This window comes from Megalobrama amblycephala, linkage group LG24, assembly GCF_018812025.1.
Source record: "Megalobrama amblycephala isolate DHTTF-2021 linkage group LG24, ASM1881202v1, whole genome shotgun sequence".
In the NCBI taxonomy this organism is placed as follows: Eukaryota; Metazoa; Chordata; class Actinopteri; order Cypriniformes; family Xenocyprididae; genus Megalobrama; species Megalobrama amblycephala.
In genome coordinates, this window is record NC_063067.1 from 1213282 (window position 1) to 1231376 (window position 18095).

Consider the following 18095-nt stretch of genomic DNA (forward strand, 5'->3'; position numbering starts at 1 on the left):
TGCAAAAATAAAAATATAATCAATTACAAAAATCAATGACAGCTGTAATCCTATTTTATCTTTGCCACATATTTCTCATGCTCAAACCTACTAAATCATTTGAAACGCTCATTTTATTCTGCGTTTCAGTCAAGCGTGCGCTCACGAAACCGGTTTTCCTTTGCGCTGCACTTTTCTGTGCGGTTTTCTTTATGGCACTGGTTTGACGTGCGGGTGTCCTCCATGGTGTGGTTTCTTTGGAACTTGGATGATACAGGATGTATCATTCCAGTTCCAAAGAACTGAGATGATGCAATGCATCCTGTATCAGCACGGCATAGGCGCCGATCCCGTGGGTGCTCGGGGGCTGGAGTACCCACGGAAAAGTACGAGATATTCTCCATTGATTTTAACCAATAAAAATTCGATTGGAGCTTTCAGACACGATCTTAACCCTTTTTTTATAGTTTATTTAAGGCCGTTTCTATGGCGATATTTTAATGGCAAGCTTCAAGAGCGCATCCAAGTGATGCGCGAGCACAAATGGCCTTGCTCTCGTTTAGATGCGTGCGCTCAAACCACTTTTTACAGTCTATGGCTCAAACTCACCTTGCATCAGATATCAGCGAGAGCATGTCTCGCGAGTCGCGACAATGCACGGATATAATGCAAATGAAACATCCAGTTGACGTTAATTTGAGTTAAACAACCTAGCGTTGAAACGTGTTGTTTTTTAAATCATGCTGAGAAACGTTGTGTTTAGTCTTCAGACATGCGTGTCAATCTATCGCCTGACTCTACTTTCCAGGGAAATCACTAACAAAATGCACACAAACATTTCCCTGCTCTTGATATAATGAACTTATTTGAACTTAATGAGAAAAAAATATATATGAGGGCAGATTCGAACCACAGAAAAGTAGAGCACGGCTGAACTTCTGACTCTATTTACAAAAAATACTACCACGAGACCATTAGGGAATACGAAATAGAAGTGCGGATTTATCTATAATATGGATGTAATTGATGTGGGGCACTGGGCACCCACCGGCAGAAACCGGCGTCTATGCACAAGTCAATAGACTGTCACACACCTTTGGCATTTTAGACAAAATAAACTTATTCTTTGCTTATATTTCTACAGTCAACTCTTCAAATGACCTTCAGACATTTTCAGGTGTGATTTAGGTGTCCTTACACTTCTTGGGACCGATATACATCACATCCTTTGTGTTAGTTTTTCTGTTAAGAAGAACTGGAGATGAACTTCATACTTTGCATTTCCAGTGTATTTCTAAGTAAACACGGATATTCGCCACCATCAATGCTGTAGTTTACTTTTACAGCATTTACTGAACAGATGTTGAGCATTATTGCTATAATTTACACATGGACGTATTCCAGAGTCAACTTAACTTCAATTAGGAACTTGCTGTTAGTGTAAATCGCCCTGCTGACCAGATGATTTAGTATCCTTTTAGATGGAAATACAGGCATTAAATTATGAGCACTGACAGGTGAAGTGAATAACACTGCTTATCTCTTCATCACGGCACCTGTTAGATATATGCCTCGACGGGTCAGGGCTGTTTTGGGACCAACACAATTAGGAATGTGGTCATAATGCCTGATCGGTGTATGTGTGTGTGTGAGATAAAGGCTCTGATTCAATGCACAAGAAAATTTTCTTTTTTTTCTTTCAGAAATGCAATGACAGAGATGCTTCAGCAGCTGCACTGCGCAAAACTCCGACGTGAGTTTTCTGTTATCAATCCGGCCAAAAGGTGCGTGAGAATGAAGATCAACCAGCGATCCAGACATTTCAGATCTTAGCCAATAGAGGGTGTGCACGTGACGTCACCGTCGACCGTTAAGACTGCGGTCTGCATATCATATGTTATTATCAGTAGCGTGACCATCTCAGCGCTAGATTATGTTAAACATTTTGTAAGCTTTATTCTAATATAAATTCCTGAACACATGCAGACATACTTTTGTCAGAGGCTTAATGTTCTTGCTTTATTCAGCCTGAGTGGCGCTCTAATGTTGATTAGCACAACACATGAATAAAATGCTATCTTAGGAATTGCCTTAATGTTGTGTTTATTGCCTCAGGAATTCCCGTGAGGAAAAGAATGTCTATTTTTGCAGAACTAGGATACTGAGCACACTTAAACTAAAGGATTTATATTTTCATTAATTTGATACGCTTCTCCACATAGGAAGAACAGACATGCCAACTAGTTACTGACCTGATGCAGACTCATACATAGCTGAAGCAGATGTATATCGCCTTGTTTTGTAACGAGGCTTACATAAAGTGACGTGAAAAGTTAGGCTGGGTTCACAACGCAAGCGGCAGCAGAGCAGAAGCAGCGCGTTAGCAGCGCGTGAGCGTGAACCGCAGCTGCAGAGACACGCGAGTATTCACACTGGAAGCGTTTGAACAGCGTCACAGCAGCGGCTCGAAGCTACATATAAAGTGAGCATTTCTTTACAAAGACAGCTATTTGTTTTTATAATTGGTCATTGTTAAACTTGATAGTCTTGAAAGTTTGTTAAAATGCAAGGTGTACAACACTCACATATAAACGTAAAATAAATAAAAAATAAATAAATAAAAGCCTCGTGTCATCCATTGCTGCACACGAATGAGGGAGGTAAGCTTTGTGTTTTACATCATCTGACGCATGAACATGTTTACAAGACAGCAAACTCGGGTTTGATTTGGGTATGCAAGAGCCTAAATTGCTGTCTGTGTAATAACTAAAATAATGTTTATATATCATATTTTCTGGCTATAGTTTAGTTTTCTATAATATACCATACTTTAACCCAAACTGAATAATTAAAAACAAGTTTAAATGAGTAAATCTTCTATAAATACTTCTACTTCAATTCTTGTTAAAACACACTAGATATGCTTATTCTGTGCATTTTGAGCACTTTTTGTGTGAAATCATATTTATTTTGTCCATCAAAGGTGTACTTTCACTTTAATTGAGCGTTAGCAGCGCAGCAAAAATAGACCCAGCGCCGAAAAGCTTCTGCTCTGCTCCTGCTCCGCGCTGCCGCGCAGCCTCTGCGTGCGGTGTGAACGAACGCTCTCATCTGTTAACATGGACGCCGAAAAAATACGCGCTGCTTCTGCTCTGCTGCCGCTTGCGGTGTGAACCCGGCCTTAGGCAGCCTGAAATCTGCCCCAATGGCTCTCAATTATTGCGCTGCAGTTCCATTTTCCACCACAGATTAACTAGTAATAGTAAAATAGTGGTTGCGCTTTACGTCGGCCACACACTACAAGATATTTGGGGCGATTTTGGACCGATTTCCCCCCTTCTGACAATCCTATAAGTGAAACTGATTTTGGACAGACTTCTGAGACAGCGCAACAGCTTAATGATTTACAGCAAAATGGAGCTTGGGTGATAACTAAGCAAATATTACTATAATACTATATTACTAATATTACTAATACTACAATAGTAGGCTAATTTCTTGCTAGAAATTACACCAAGTGGAAAACATTGGTCAAAAATGTGCATTTGCACACAAACTGGCCACCAACCGCAACTTTCAGATGCCTTTTTTTTTTTTAATCTTTTTTTTATCTTTTTTTATTGATGCCTTGTTACCTTGGAATGCAGCCTCCAAAAGCAGCATTTTTAAGCTTTCAGACGAAGCCACTGAGAGCAGCTCAAGTGTGTCAAAAGGTTGCAGTTCTTGACTTTTATGCAAATATCAAGCAAAAAATGTCTTGAGCATTTAAAAAAGTACAGGTTGTGCCAGAGTTTATGCTCCATTTAGTGTGTAAATCGTATTGTTTACACATTGGACGCTTTGCAGTTATATGTTAAATAGGCTATTGCAGTTTGAATGCTTTCATTGTGATTATACTGGCTGGGTTTACAAGTTTATCAAATTGACAGCATATCTTAGCACATTCAGAAACAAAGCTTGCATCTGTGATCGCTTGTATCTGTGATAGTATATTGTCAGTGTGTTGGAAAAAAACGTATATTAAACATACTCGCTACAGTATGACTTTTCGTTGGTTAAACATTTGCAAGACCTTCAAACAGAAGTAAAGGGTGACCAATAGTAATGAATTATTAAAAAAAATGAATAAAATAAAAAGATGAAATATGGAGATCTGAAAGATTTCTGTGCCTCCATTGACAGTCCACGCAACTACCGCTTTGACGCATCAAAAAGTTCATTAAGAGAATGTAAAACTAATCCATATGCCTTTGAGAAGCTCAAACATGCTGCGTAGCACGACAATGAACCTCATTGGTTCTTGCAGAAGCTCAAACGTTGTTTGAAGGCATGTTCCGAAAATGAACAAAAGTCTTACAGGTTTGGAACAACATGAGGGTGAGTAAATGACAAAATTTAATTTTTTTGGTGAAATAACCCTTTAATGTGATACGATTAAACTGTGCAATATCATGAAACTAGTTTACACAACGCTATTTATCTTCGAAAACATAACTATTAACGTACTTGTTTTAAATGCTTACAAATGAGCAGAAATAGCTATGAACAGTTACAGCAAACTCTATTGCTGGCATTAGACCAGAAATACACAATAATAGTTTCTACTCTCTTCAGACTCCCCATCCTTAAAAAGAAAAACACTGACCGAATCTGGCTGGGGTTGACTGTTATCAGATCCGTCTTCATCCCAACATCACTGTCATTAACCGCTGCCAAATTAAACCTGAAAGAGAGAGAAAACATCATATTAACAGGAAGGATGGATGAATCCAGACGGATGTGTTGTGGTCAGTGAGGGAGCAAGGAATGATGGGATGTGTTTACCGTATGACGAAGTCTGCGCTGTCAATCTCACGTCCACAGCTGCTGTTTTTCAAAATCCCACCACTGCCGACCACAGCACACCGACCCAGACGCCGACCGGACCAGGGGATGTCCTGCACACACACACACACACACACACACACACACACACACACACACACACACACATATATTTCTATCATTATGAGGACATTCCATTGACATGATGATTTTTATACTGTACAAACTGTATATTCTCTCCCTTAACCCTAAATCTACCCATCACAGAAAACTTTTTACATTTGTACATTTTTTAAAAACATGATTTATAAGCTGTTGACCAAGAATGTCCCCACAAGGACAAGGATTTCCCAATCTTTTGCCATCGTATTTTGTCCTCATATTTACCAGAACCACACACACCTCGGGAAGCATACTGTGAAGTGCTGCAGTCATTTTGTATGTTTTTGTTGTGCTTGTTTCATATGGGATGGTTTGATTGACGGCTGTGTTGCGTTTGGTGATGATGAATGATTCTGTGGCATTACAACAAAACTGCAGCCTGAATCTGTCATGAACAGAGAGAGAGAGAAGAGTTTGAGGATCTGAAGTAAAAATACTCAATCTGCATCACAAACACACAGTCAGAACAAACTATATTCAATGAGATCTCTAGGTTTCACATGACAATGGGACTTGCTCAACAACTTCTCTTCTCATGGACATACAATAAAGACCCTAAAGGAATGTGCAACTGAACATACAAGTTGTTTCTGTCGCTCAAATAGCAGATTATTGCACCAAGACAATCAGTACAATCCCCAGGCAATTCATCAAAATGTAAAAAAAAGTGCCTGTCAAACGCATAAGCGTGAATGTAAAGAGATTAGAGACACAAACCTGTTTAGCTCACGCTCAGTTTGGTTTGATTTATACGGGCAGCTCATGAAATCTGAAAGATCCTGCGTGAAACTCTTGAGTTCTATACTGAGAGGGAAACATAAGCATTTATTCAAAGTTGCGGAAAGTGATTTCTGAGAAACGCTGTTGAAAATTTAAATCAACACCTAAAACTATTTTGTGAATATTAGATGTCTGTTCTGTGTGTGTGCTGAAAAAATATCATGTTTGTACAATAGTCCTGCCTCAAAAATGGGAGAAAAAACAAAGTTGATCAGTTGCTTGGGTGTTGATTTCAAATATCAACAGTGTTTTTCAGAAATCGCTTACTGTACGTGGTCAGTCCTGAAATATAACCTAACACTGGCTGATCCTCATTCTCACACACCTTTTGGCTGGTTTGATGACGGAAAACTTGCTTCTGAGTTTTGCACAGTGCAGCTGCTGTAGCGTGTCTGTCATCCCATCTCTGAAAGAAAAACAACCTTATAAAGCTTACTATTTCATATTTGATATGTGAATTTCTAAAGCCTCTATACAGTTGAACGTATTTGAATCACATGGCAAACTTCCACATTATTCAACCCGATCTCACGGCAATTAATTCGTACGTTTTTTGCAAGGTGGCTAACTCCACCTCAAAATTCCACTTACGATTTAGCAAAAAAACGTACGAATTCGTACATTTTTTGCTAAATCATAAGTATTTTACAAGGTGGCTAATTCGACCTTACTCGTACGAATTCGTATGTTTTTTTCTAAATGGTAAGTAGCCTATTTTACAAGTTGCCAAATTCTTATGAATTCGCCCGAGCGGCCTACCACTAACCCCGCCCCTAAAACTACCCGTCATGGGGTTTAGACAAATCGTATGAATTCGTACAAATTAGCTACCTCAAAAAATCCGTACGAATTGGTTGTGAGATAGCGGTGAAATTATGACATTAAAGGTGCGTTCACGCGGCCTCGTAATTCCTGTAGTTGCAGATTCTAGCTTGTAAAAAGCATTCACGTCCTCGTAGAGCTCGTAATTACAGCTTGTAAGCTGGGAGTTTTCTGAAAGCTCCCACATGTACCACGTGGCCGCTGTACCACCTGACCGCTGTATATTCATTTAGGCGTTGATAGTGGTGCCACGGAAACGCATAATTCCCTGTCCAAAGACCAAAAGGACGTGAACAGCTCCGAATATAACGTCACGTGTTGTCATTTCAAGAATCCGGTAAATACGAGGTGACGTGAACGCAGCATAATGCAGCTGTTTGTAATCATGTTTTTTGGATGTAACCAAATTGTTTCTTTCTGAATTATTACAATTATGTTTTCCTTAAAATCAAACGTAACTATATTATATTAAACCAATGTATTTTCCCTTTAAATGGACTTAATATGATTTTTTACATACATTAACATACCCTCACAAATATGCAGTTACAGTATGTACACCAAAAAAAGCAAACAAATAAATAACATTTTGTTTAACTTTACCAACTGCACTTCACATGATGACAATACGAACATATCTGTCTCATTTGTTGAATATGACAATAAAATAAGAAAGTATGTAAGAAATTAATGTCAGAAACGCCTTCTGTTATCGGTTGATTGTTTAGACTTTGTTTAGCAAGTAAAAGCAGTTGGCGTACCGCACGAGGACAGTGCTGCCAATTTAGCGATTTTGTCACTAGATTTAGCGACTTCCTCACCCCTTTTGACACTTTTTTCATAGGCCTGGCGACAACTTCTTGGACAAACCTTTTCTAGATTCCGTGACTCTCCCACTGATCTATATATTAATATAGATCAGTGGACTCGCCAGTATGACGTCATCTAGCGACATTTAGCAACCAGTTTTAAGTACTTTCAACTGAAAGCAATGGGCAACATTGTGCATGTGCAAGGACACCCGCAAAACATGAGTTGGCCCCTCCCACCAGCAGTGATGTCATGTAGCCTATGAAAATGTATTGTCCACTTGCTGCAACACTGTGATTCCGCCTCCCCATTTACATACAGTAATTGCTCTGATTTTGCATGCTAGCATTGTATTGAGGCATTTGATATAACATAAGATTTTGATACAGGCTATGTATATAATTTTTTTTAATTGTTTTTATAGATGGCTGTAATATCTTTACATGATATTTATTCAAACACATTAATGAAGATATCACTATTTATGGTCACTGAATGGCTTTTCTGAGGTGAATTAAAGCTGTTTTATTGATGTCTTTCTGCGGTTGAAACACTGTTTGATCGATTACATGAGACATGATTCATTTCAGTAAAGTTGATCTGTGTCTTTCAACAGTCCTGATGATTCATGTTTATTTCGCGCCAATTAGTGACGATCGGTTCACCTACAAAACTGAGGCACTATCTGTCACCACACATTAAAGATCGCCAAAACGACATTTATTGTAAAATTTCGTGGTAAAAATCGATATATAAATATAATTCGAAAGTCTAGACTTTGTTTCAAAAGTAACAAAGCTTATTGTGATTATTGGATGAACGTCCAACTTCAGCTTGCTTCGATCACACTTTTTGCTGTGAAATCTTTACAGATTTTTATTACGTAAACGTTAGAATAGCTTTTATATTGTTAGTAATGATTGATTATCCATCGTCGTTTTTTTTAAGAAAAATAATGAGCATCAAATATGATCATCAGGCTTTTGAGGAAGGTTTATTTGTTTGTCTCTCAATCATCATTTTATTGCATTGCATTGTTTTAAAACTACAGAACTACAACCCGTATTTGGGTCTTTTTAAAGGGTGGAGCAGTTCTTGAAAAACAGGATGTACAACATTGTTCTCAAGGGTAAACATTTCATGTCAATGAAACCAGTAACCCTAAATCTCCCGTGAATTTTTTTGATCTGTTGATTCAGGAACAAGTCTATATGTGTATTACAGCAAAACTATATCACTGATGCTGAACAATGCTCACTGTAAAATAAACCGCTAGTGAACAACTGTGTACACTTTTTCCTTGTTCCAAATGCCATTTCACTTGGATATACACTTTCGCAACTTCCGTTTCGTGCCAATAATCTTTATTCCATCTGAAAACTAACACATGATAATTTAGTGCTACGATTTAATAAACAAGAAACGTAAGAATCTCATTTTAATCGTCACAAAAAGCTAGACAGCAAATATGTCCAAACCTATTTAAAATATTAAGATATTACAAACATTGACATTGTGTACAATGCGTATCACGAATTAGCACATTATCAAACTTGTGGAACAGTTTATGCAGAAACGCAGCAAATGTTTAAACGTCATATTTTCACAACAAATCGAAAGATTTATTTGAAGAGCAGCTAGAGAGTGAAACACCTGTGCACGAACTAAACAATCTTATCTCTGAATCAGCGTTGGTCCAGTTCTGATCAACTTTACTCTACAGCATAACAAATCGAAAACATTTCTATTCTGATTAAAATTATAATGATGTTTCAACCTAAAAATGACATTTAAATACCAATACACGTTTATTTCTTTGGTTACATTTAGTACACTGCAAGTCTTAATGCACAGTCACAGATTCGGTCTTTTGACCATATCCGATTTTTTTGGACGACGTGCTTACATGTCCTTTCATATATTGACATGGAATTTATATAGAAACCCTTTTAATACAATAGTTACATCCCTACATCAAAATAATACAAATTCTTCACGACAATATAGGCTACGTACGCAGCTCCGCTGGAAGCGTGTGAGCTGAATAATACTCGGTTAGATATTTGTTAAACATCACAGCTTCTGGATTCGAAACCCCTGTCCTATACTAGGATTTTGTAGTCATTAAAAACAAATGCGTTCACCAGTGATTGAATATCAAGGGCAGGTACAAATTTGTGTGCGTTTTATTTTGTGGTTTCAATGGAACTAATAGGTAGGGCTGAAGCGCGCATCTGTGCACGAGCCGTCATCACTGACAACAGCGGCAACGAGCATTCAGTGTGATTTCAAGAGCAACACATTTCAGATCGCCTTTTATTTAACACAAACAAATGAAACAATACTCTGCCAGTCAACTAGGGATGTTCCGTTTATTATAGGTACGTCTGTACCGCGAAATTATTAAAAAAACCTCACTTTTCAATGACGCAGGAGTAGCATTTACAGGGGAATATCGCTTACACGGCAGAGCAAACGCACGTATCCGATTTATATCTGATTTATTTCCGCATATGAATGAGACCTGAAACCGATCTGTGAATATCGGAATCCTGCTTACACGGTCGTGACTCATATCCGATCTGTGCCACATGGGAGGAAAAAATCAGAATTGGGTCTCTTAACCAATTGAACAACTTCATGACAGCAAGCATATCATTAAAAAAACTTATTTAATAACACTTATAAACTAGTATAAGACTTTATTAGTTATTATAGGGTGAACTCAGGGCGATTGGGACACTTTTTGCCACTGAGATGACTTGGAAAGGGAGTGCCAATCACAGATTTAATTTAATTTAAATAGCGATTATTGAATCACAATGAATATTGAGATAAAAGCGCTCACCTGGACGAGTGTGTGTTGGGTGTGTAGTAAAATATCACACACACACCCTGAAAGAGGATCAGGACCATCAGCAGCCTGACGATCCACTGGAGAGACGCCAATGCCATCACGCCTGCACTAGTGTGTGAGTGTGAGATTGAGTGGTTAAAGGCGATACACACACACACACACACACACACACACACACACGCACAACTCCTCCCCTCTCAAACTTGCTGATTTGTAATTTGTGTTGTGCGATTTTGTTCGTTTTTACATATTGTACAAAATGGTTTTAATGTGACTTTATAATTTTATTTTTAAAGAATTTTCGAAGGAAAATAGAAATACATTATTTTATCATACTCAAAAATAAAAGTGGCTTTGATAAGTTCTATGGACCCCTAAAAACACGCAGTGGCGTGTTTAGGTTATTGGGCATATATGCGCATGATTTTTCCTGTGGAAATATCTAAAACTTCCCTTATGTTTCCAGTTCCAGTTAACTAATCCATATATTACATTTTTTTTTTTTTTTTTTTTTTTTTTTTTTACCTTTATTTAACCAGGAAGTCTCATTGAGATTTACAATCTCTTTTGTGAAATCTGCTCGTGTGATAGTGGCCGGCCTGAGGAGAAATCAGACATGAAGTTCTCAGAAACTCAGAAAAAGTTTCAGTGTGAGTTAAGGTCCGGTCATTCAGTTGCTTTGCGAAACTTCGCGGACAAAATCAAGTTATTTCAATAGGAATCCGCGCGTCCGGAACTTTCAAGTGAAGCCTAATTTTTATACTCGACGCGTCTGCAAATTCGCTTGGGTGCGCGCGACAAAAATGGTCATCGCGGCGTTGCCAGAATTGTGCATTGAGTGCATGCAAACCCATTTCGAGTGGCGGTGTGCACGGGAAGTTCTGTAACTTTCCGCGCGGCTCTGCATCCGAAGATGCACTAATGCGAGGCGAATCTGGCCGAGCATGCAAGTCTGACTACACTGGCACCCAGTTTGCGTGTCTAAATTAGTTGCTTACATTTACAAAAAATCACCATACAGGCGGTGTTTATGGTATCGAAACCATTAAAGGACAGTACAAACAATGAATTTAAACAACTTTACAGTTCAAATAATACTGATTGACAAAAACAAAGTTTTGTATAGTTTTATTTAAAAATAAATCTCACATTAAGCCATTTTTGTAAGGAAAGGGAGTCAAGATTATAAATGTATTTATATAAATATGATCCATCAGCTGAATGAAAACGAAATTTCACGCTCTAACAGTTGGTGACGCTTATAGAACGGCAGAAATATAGCGATTACCCTGGTAAACCCTGTAAACAACACAGCTGTGCTTTTTAGAAATGTGACAAATTTGCAGGAATTATATAAACACCATAGGTAAACATTGTCATAGTTCATCAACAGTATCATATTGATTGCGAACTCCTTTGAAAACGTAAAACGTGCAACTGCATCGTGTTTTTATTTCGTAACATGCAGCGTTCACAGTTAAATCACTGCATTTCAAAGAGATTTCAGACATAGTCTTGAGTGCGTGTCTGTGAAGAACAGGGCTGCAGGTGTAGTGTCAGCGCCCCCTGGCTGTGGAGCTGCAGCAGCCGCACAAACTCCTCCGGCATCTTGTGCATATAGGGGTGCGGCTTCAGCTGGTCGTAATAATGATACGGAACCGGACGCTCCTGCAGGTCGCTGTCGAATGGCCAGAATCCATAAACGTGCACATGCTCACACAGTTCCATCGCTGTGCTGATCATAATAAACCCTGAGGAGAGCCGGACCTCCCGTATGCCACGCCCCTTCCAGAAACGGTCCAGTTTCCGCAGGTAATAAGGGCTGTAGAACACCACCGGCTGCTGAGGTCTGATTGGCTGGAGGACTTTGAGAGCTTTCATTGACAGTGACGTGCAGAATGTGTAGGCAAAGGCGGGAATAATGAGGGAGGCGTTTCCGTACACACTGACCCGCTCCACAAACGGATCCGGATTCTTTTCCAGGTCGTTGTATCTTTAGACACACAAACAACATCTAAAAAACACAATTGAAAAAAAAACAAAAAACAATATGCCTGTATAGGTGTGTTGCAAGTATGATAATAAAATGTCGTTTATAATTACAATTTAAAATAATCTGACTAAGAGGAGTGTGTGTGGATACTGACTCTTTCTGAATCTGAGTGGGGTTGATGGTTACCAGATCCGTCTTCAGTCCAACATCACTGTCATTAACATGAGCCAAATTAAATCTGAAAGAGAAAGAGAAAACTTTTTCCACAAAACAAGTGCTTCTCCCATTTTTTAAAATTAAACTATATTAAACATAAGTGGTGTCATCCAAGTTACATTAATGTTGGGATCTGCATTTGTGTCACAGTTATTAATTTGATGTGCATTGTTTTTATTTTTAAGGACTTTTAGTACGTTTATCTTTGGTTCCTGTTTCCTCATTCCTATGTTCCCATTTATCAGTTACCATGGTTTTTCATTATATGATTGATTAGCACACATCTGTCTGTATTTTGTGTGTATATATATATATATGCCCTCAGTTTTGTTCAGTTCTTTGTCTGGTGTTATTTGCGTTAACGAGATATATTTGTGTATATCAATGGAATACAACCTTTTGTGTAACCCACTTATTTTCAAGCTATCTTCCTCATTGCCTTCCTTTTCATCTTAATCTGTGACAGAACACCACACCACCAAAATGTATAAACTGTAGCAGCGATCAATGTTGCCCCAGTAAGAAGCTGCAAAGGACTAAGAGGGGGAATTATTTTGAATTTCCAGGGTGGCAGAAGTTTGGAGGACTGTGTGAGGAGTTTGTTAAAATCCGCCACCGTGCGACATGATGATCACACCTTCATGGAAGGTTGGTGTGGGCTGGACAAGGATATCCCCTTCCTGATGTCAAAGGGGAATACCAACTGGAGCTTAGAAGAGTACACCAACTTCGCTCTGTGGGTGGACATTGTCCAACCCCACCTCGTACTCATCATCACATCACAAAATCCAGAGCCCAGCCAGCCATCACCCCGATGAATGATGCCAGAGCCCACCGCAGACGGAGGGCTAGAGCCTGCCACAATCACAGTGCCAGCAGTCAGGACTGAGCCAAGGATCATCCCAGAGCCCAAGCAAGTTGTATTGTCTGATCAGGACGTGTGATTACTCATGGAGTACGAGAGAATGGAAGAAGACCCTGCCCACACTCCCACTACTGAGTTTGAGCTGAAGCTGGCCTTTGCTAATATTTTTGAGGAAATGGAAGAGGATTTTTTTCTTGGTTCTCTTATCACCGCTGGTCCCCCTCTAGCTCTAAGTCTCCTGTGCCCCCGCTGTTTCCGCCTAGATCTAAGTCTCCTATGCCCCCACTGATTCCGCCTAGCTTTAAGTCTCCTGTTCCCCCATTGGTCCTGCCCAGCTCCAAGTCCCCTTTGCCCCCACTGGATCCACCCAGATCTAAGTCTCCTGTGCCCCCAGTGGTTCCGTCCAGATCTAAGTCTCCTGTGTCCCCGCTGGTTCCGTCCAGATCTAAGTCTCCTTTGCCTCCACTGGTTCCGTCCAGATCTAATTCTCCTTTGCCCCCACTGGTTCCGTCCAGATCTAAGTCTCCTTTGCCCCCACTGGTTCCATCCAGATCTAAGTCTCCTTTGCCCCACTGGTTCCGTCCAGATCTAAGTCTCCTGTGCGCCCACTGGTTCCGTCCAGATCTAAGTCTCCTTTGCCCCCACTGGTTCCATCCAGATCTAAGTCTCCTTTGCCCCCACTGGTTCCGTCCAGATCTAAGTCTCCTGTGCCCCCACTGGTTCCGTCCAGATCTAAGTCTCCTGTGCCCCCACTGGTTCCGTCCAGATCTAAGTCTCCTGTGCCCCCACTGGTTCCATCCAGATCTAAGTCTCCTGTGCCCCCACTGGTTCCATCCAGATCTAAGTCTCCTTTGCCCCCACTGGTTCCGTCCAGATCTAAGTCTCCTGTGCCCCCACTGGTTCTGTCCAGATCCAAGTCTCCTGTGCCCCCACTGATTCCACCTAGCTTTAAGTCTCCTGTTCCCCCATTGGTCCTGCCCAGCTCTAAGTCCCCTGTCCCTCAGCTCTAAGTCTCCCCCACTGGTTCCTTCCAGATCCAAGTTTCCTTTGCCCCCACTGATTCCACCTAGATCTAAGTCTCCTTTGCCCCCACTGGTTCCACCCAGATCTAAGTCTCCTTTGCCCCCACTGGTTCCGTCCAGATTTAAGTCCCCTTTGCCCCCACTGGTTCCTCCCAGATCTAAGTCTCCTGTGTTCCCACTAATTCCACCTAGCTTTAAGTAACAGGAGACTCACCCCATTGGTCCTACCCAGCTCTAAGTCCCCTGTCCCTCAGCTCTAAGTCCCCTGTACCCCCACAGGTTCAGTCCAGCTCTAAGTCTCCTGTGTCTCCAGAGTTTCTATCCAGCCTACTTCTCCCAACTTGTCAGCTCCGCCTTTGGGCTCCACCTTGGTCCCCATCACACTGGTTATGGCTCAGTCTTCTGGCACCCTGGCTCCATCTCAGACCCTTGTCGCTGCGTCTCTGCCATTGTCATTGTCTGCCATTGTCATGTTGTCCCATCAGCTCTCCATCTAGGTCTCCTCCTCCATCAGCAAAGTATCTTTCCATCATCTCCATGGTTTCGTTGGCCAAAATTCCACCATGGCTCCTCCCTCCACTGACTTCGCAGTGGGCTTTTATCCTGGCTGTACTCTGAATCCTTGCCTCCCTGACTCCTCTCTCCATCAACACCACCCTGATTTCTTCTGCTGGAGCTTCTTCTGGGTTCCTGTCCTTCGCCTCCAGAGCTTGTAGGTCATGATATATGGAACACTACATTTAAATAATGGATAACAAAGAGTAAACACTGGTGTCATTATTTGCACATGTTAATGGAGGACACAAAAATCATGCAAATACAACTATACAGTTAAAATGGATTTCTCCAATACATACACAAATGGCTCTTGAATTTAAAAAGCAATGTAAAGCAATCGATGGAAAAAGACTTCTGGATTAAAGCATCCGTCACCATGTTCTGCTAGTTAGTGGTGTGTGAGTTTTATGTTCACAGTCATTGTTATAGTTTGACTTCATGAAGAGTGTGACGTTTTTACAGTGTTGTTTGTTTGAGTGGCCCAGCAAGTCAATGTCTTTTCCAGGGCTGTATCTTCTGCATCTGTTTTATTCGGCATACTAGTTAAGCATTCACAAAAGAATTTGCTCTTTTAAAATTTTCTGTAATAACTGATTGCACAGCAACAACAGATATTGCCAGCTGAATATGGCACACCCCTTAGCAAATAAGAGACGGTGGGTCCTGTGGTTTCAGTGGAAATCTGTCTAACTATTAACAAACTGTACAGTGATTAACCATTTGAAGTATTCACAGAGAAACTACCTGCAGTTCAAAGTCTCTGATCTTCTGGGGCCGGTTGCACCAGCTGTGCGCAAGTTACAACGTAGCCTAGTTTCGACGTAAATGGGCACTAAGTTACAACTTACACACTACTAAATATTTTTGCGTTGCACCATTAAACTTAGTTTAAACGTAACTATACGTTCTAACTAAATATTTACGGAAGCCTCTGTCCATGAATAACGGTCGGAATAAGATGTCAGCCAGGGGTACGTTTCCCAAAGCGAACTATGGTCGCAAGTTCCGTCGTTACCAATAGAGTTCAATGGGACTTACGACCATGGTTCACCAGCGATGCTTTCGGGAAACTCACCCCAGATTAGATCACATCGATGAGCTCGTAATTGATCATGAAGAGCCGCAAGTTCGTCGACCAGTTTTACGAGACAGACATCATCCGTTGGATATTTATGATGATGTCAACATATATGCTCGTTTGCGCTTTAAAAGAGAGGGAATAATGCGGATAACGGACTTGATAGCGTCTGATATTCAGCACGAGACAGACAGAAACGGCGCTCTCTCCCCAAGCCTTCAAGTGTGTGTCGCCTTACGGTTTTTTGCAACTGGATCGATGCAAAATGTAGTAGGCGATTGCATACAGATCCATAAATCTACAGTATGTAGAGTGATCCGCAGGGTGTCACTTGCCTTGTGTCGCCACATGAACAACTACGTGTGTATGCCAAGCATAAACGCACAAAATACGAACAGGCAAAAATTCCATGCCATTGCCAGTTTCCCTGATGTACTTGGCTGCATTGATGGGACACAAATCAGGATAAAAGCACCCACAGTAGATGAGAATGTGTTTGTGAATAGGAAGGGCTTCCATTCACTAAACACCCAAGTCATCTGTGACCCGAGTTTATGTTTTTTAAACTGTGTTGCGAGATGGCCAGGTTCAAAGCACGACAGTTTCATCCTAAGAAGATCAAACATCTTTGAAAAATTTGATTCTGGGGAGTATCGTGGCATTCTGCTGGGTGATTCTGCCTACCCACTTAAAAAGTGGTTGATGACACCATACTTAAACCCTTCCACACAGGCAGAGGAAAAATTCAATTCTGCACATACCAAAACACGAGTAACAGTGGAAAGAAGTATAGGTGTATTAAAAAGGAGGTGGTCATGTCTTCATAGGGGTATGCGACAGCAGATTTTAATTTGTTTGATTATTTTATCAGTTTAGACTGGCTAATATTTCAGATAAAGTACAAGTTTTGAATACACTCCAAATGTGCTCGTTAGGAATTGCAATGGAGCCAGAGAGAGCAGCAAAGGTGATAGGAGCATGCATTGTATTGCATAATTTGGCCATGCTGTGGAAAATGCCAGCTGATGATCTGGGAGATGAAGAGATTGACGAGGTCCCGGAAGAGCACTGCAGACAACTTCAAGACCCAGAAGTGCAAGAGGGTGTAACTGTCAGGCGTTTCATCACACAGAATCATTTCACTTAAACTACACTATAACACATAATTGTCCTTTTTATATATCGTAAATATTAAGTCCATACACAAATTATTTACAATAACTAATCTTTTTTTAAGCTGTATTATTTTCATAGACTATTTTTAATTAAACCTCCATTTATTGTAGATATGACTCATCTCACCTCATTCTTCATCAACACAATTTGTAATCTAATATCTCTCAGTTGTGAATTCAATGACATATCCGAAAATATATTTATTGTAAAATATTTCTTCTTGTCAAATTTATTTCATGGTGTCTGCACACACATATTCAATAACAATACAATTACAAGAATAATAAATACTAAAACATAAATGTTGTTGTGCAAACAAGTTATTAAATATACTAATAATGAACAGTAGCCTATATGTCTTAACAATTACACTTTAACCATTAGCCTTAAACAATTGGCAATTAAACTATCAATATGACTACATTTCAACGATGTTGAAGGAGTAGCCAAGAGGCTTTAACTCCTCTTGTAATTTAATGATTTCTAGGTTTAGTTTCACATTTTCGAGTTCTATCTTTTTCCGTTCACTTTTTATTTTCAAGATCTCCTCTTCAACTTTGGCACATTCTAGTTTGATAAGCTTACAGCGGCTATAGTTTATGTCTTCATCCTGCTCATTTGGACGTTTCCTTTTCTTTGTATTTTCGACTAGTGGTTCTTTGTCTTGTGTGCTGTCTGGACGGTCTGTACGAAGGACAGGCAGATCTCCCGCTGATGCTGGCGCTACAATGTTATCAGCGCAAGTTTCTGTCGCGAGTTGGCTGACTTGATGCAACACCTGCCGATGAATAAACAAGAACTTGCTTTTGTAATTTTACAGAATTGTGTCCTAATTCACTTTGCTTTAAAGTATGAAGTGTATAATAATAATAATAATAATAATAATAATAATAATATAAAAAATGTTGACTCTTTTCTGTCACAACTGTGAGTCAGAAAATACAGATTTTTTC

At 40.1% G+C, this 18095-nt stretch overlaps 1 protein-coding gene across 6 annotated transcripts in view; it reads right to left on the reverse strand.

Moving 5' to 3' along the window:
* The window catches only part of LOC125260057 (alpha-2,8-sialyltransferase 8F-like), a 39656-nt gene that overhangs the window by 12562 nt on the left and 8999 nt on the right, over nt 1–18095 (reverse strand). For 2 of the 6 annotated variants that reach the window (XM_048178197.1, XM_048178194.1), the window contains exons 3-6: nt 5683–5769; nt 5206–5350; nt 4804–4916; nt 4625–4702 (exon numbers count right to left, since the gene is read on the reverse strand). In XM_048178197.1, coding sequence (XP_048034154.1) covers nt 4625–4702; nt 4804–4916; nt 5206–5350; nt 5683–5769 — 423 coding nt within the window. Of the gene's footprint in view, nt 1–4624; nt 4703–4803; nt 4917–5205; nt 5351–5682; nt 5770–6070; nt 6152–6576; nt 6666–10225; nt 10362–18095 lie in introns of those variants that run through there. The other 4 variants (XM_048178193.1, XM_048178198.1, XM_048178195.1 and 1 more) reach the window with 4 other exon arrangements.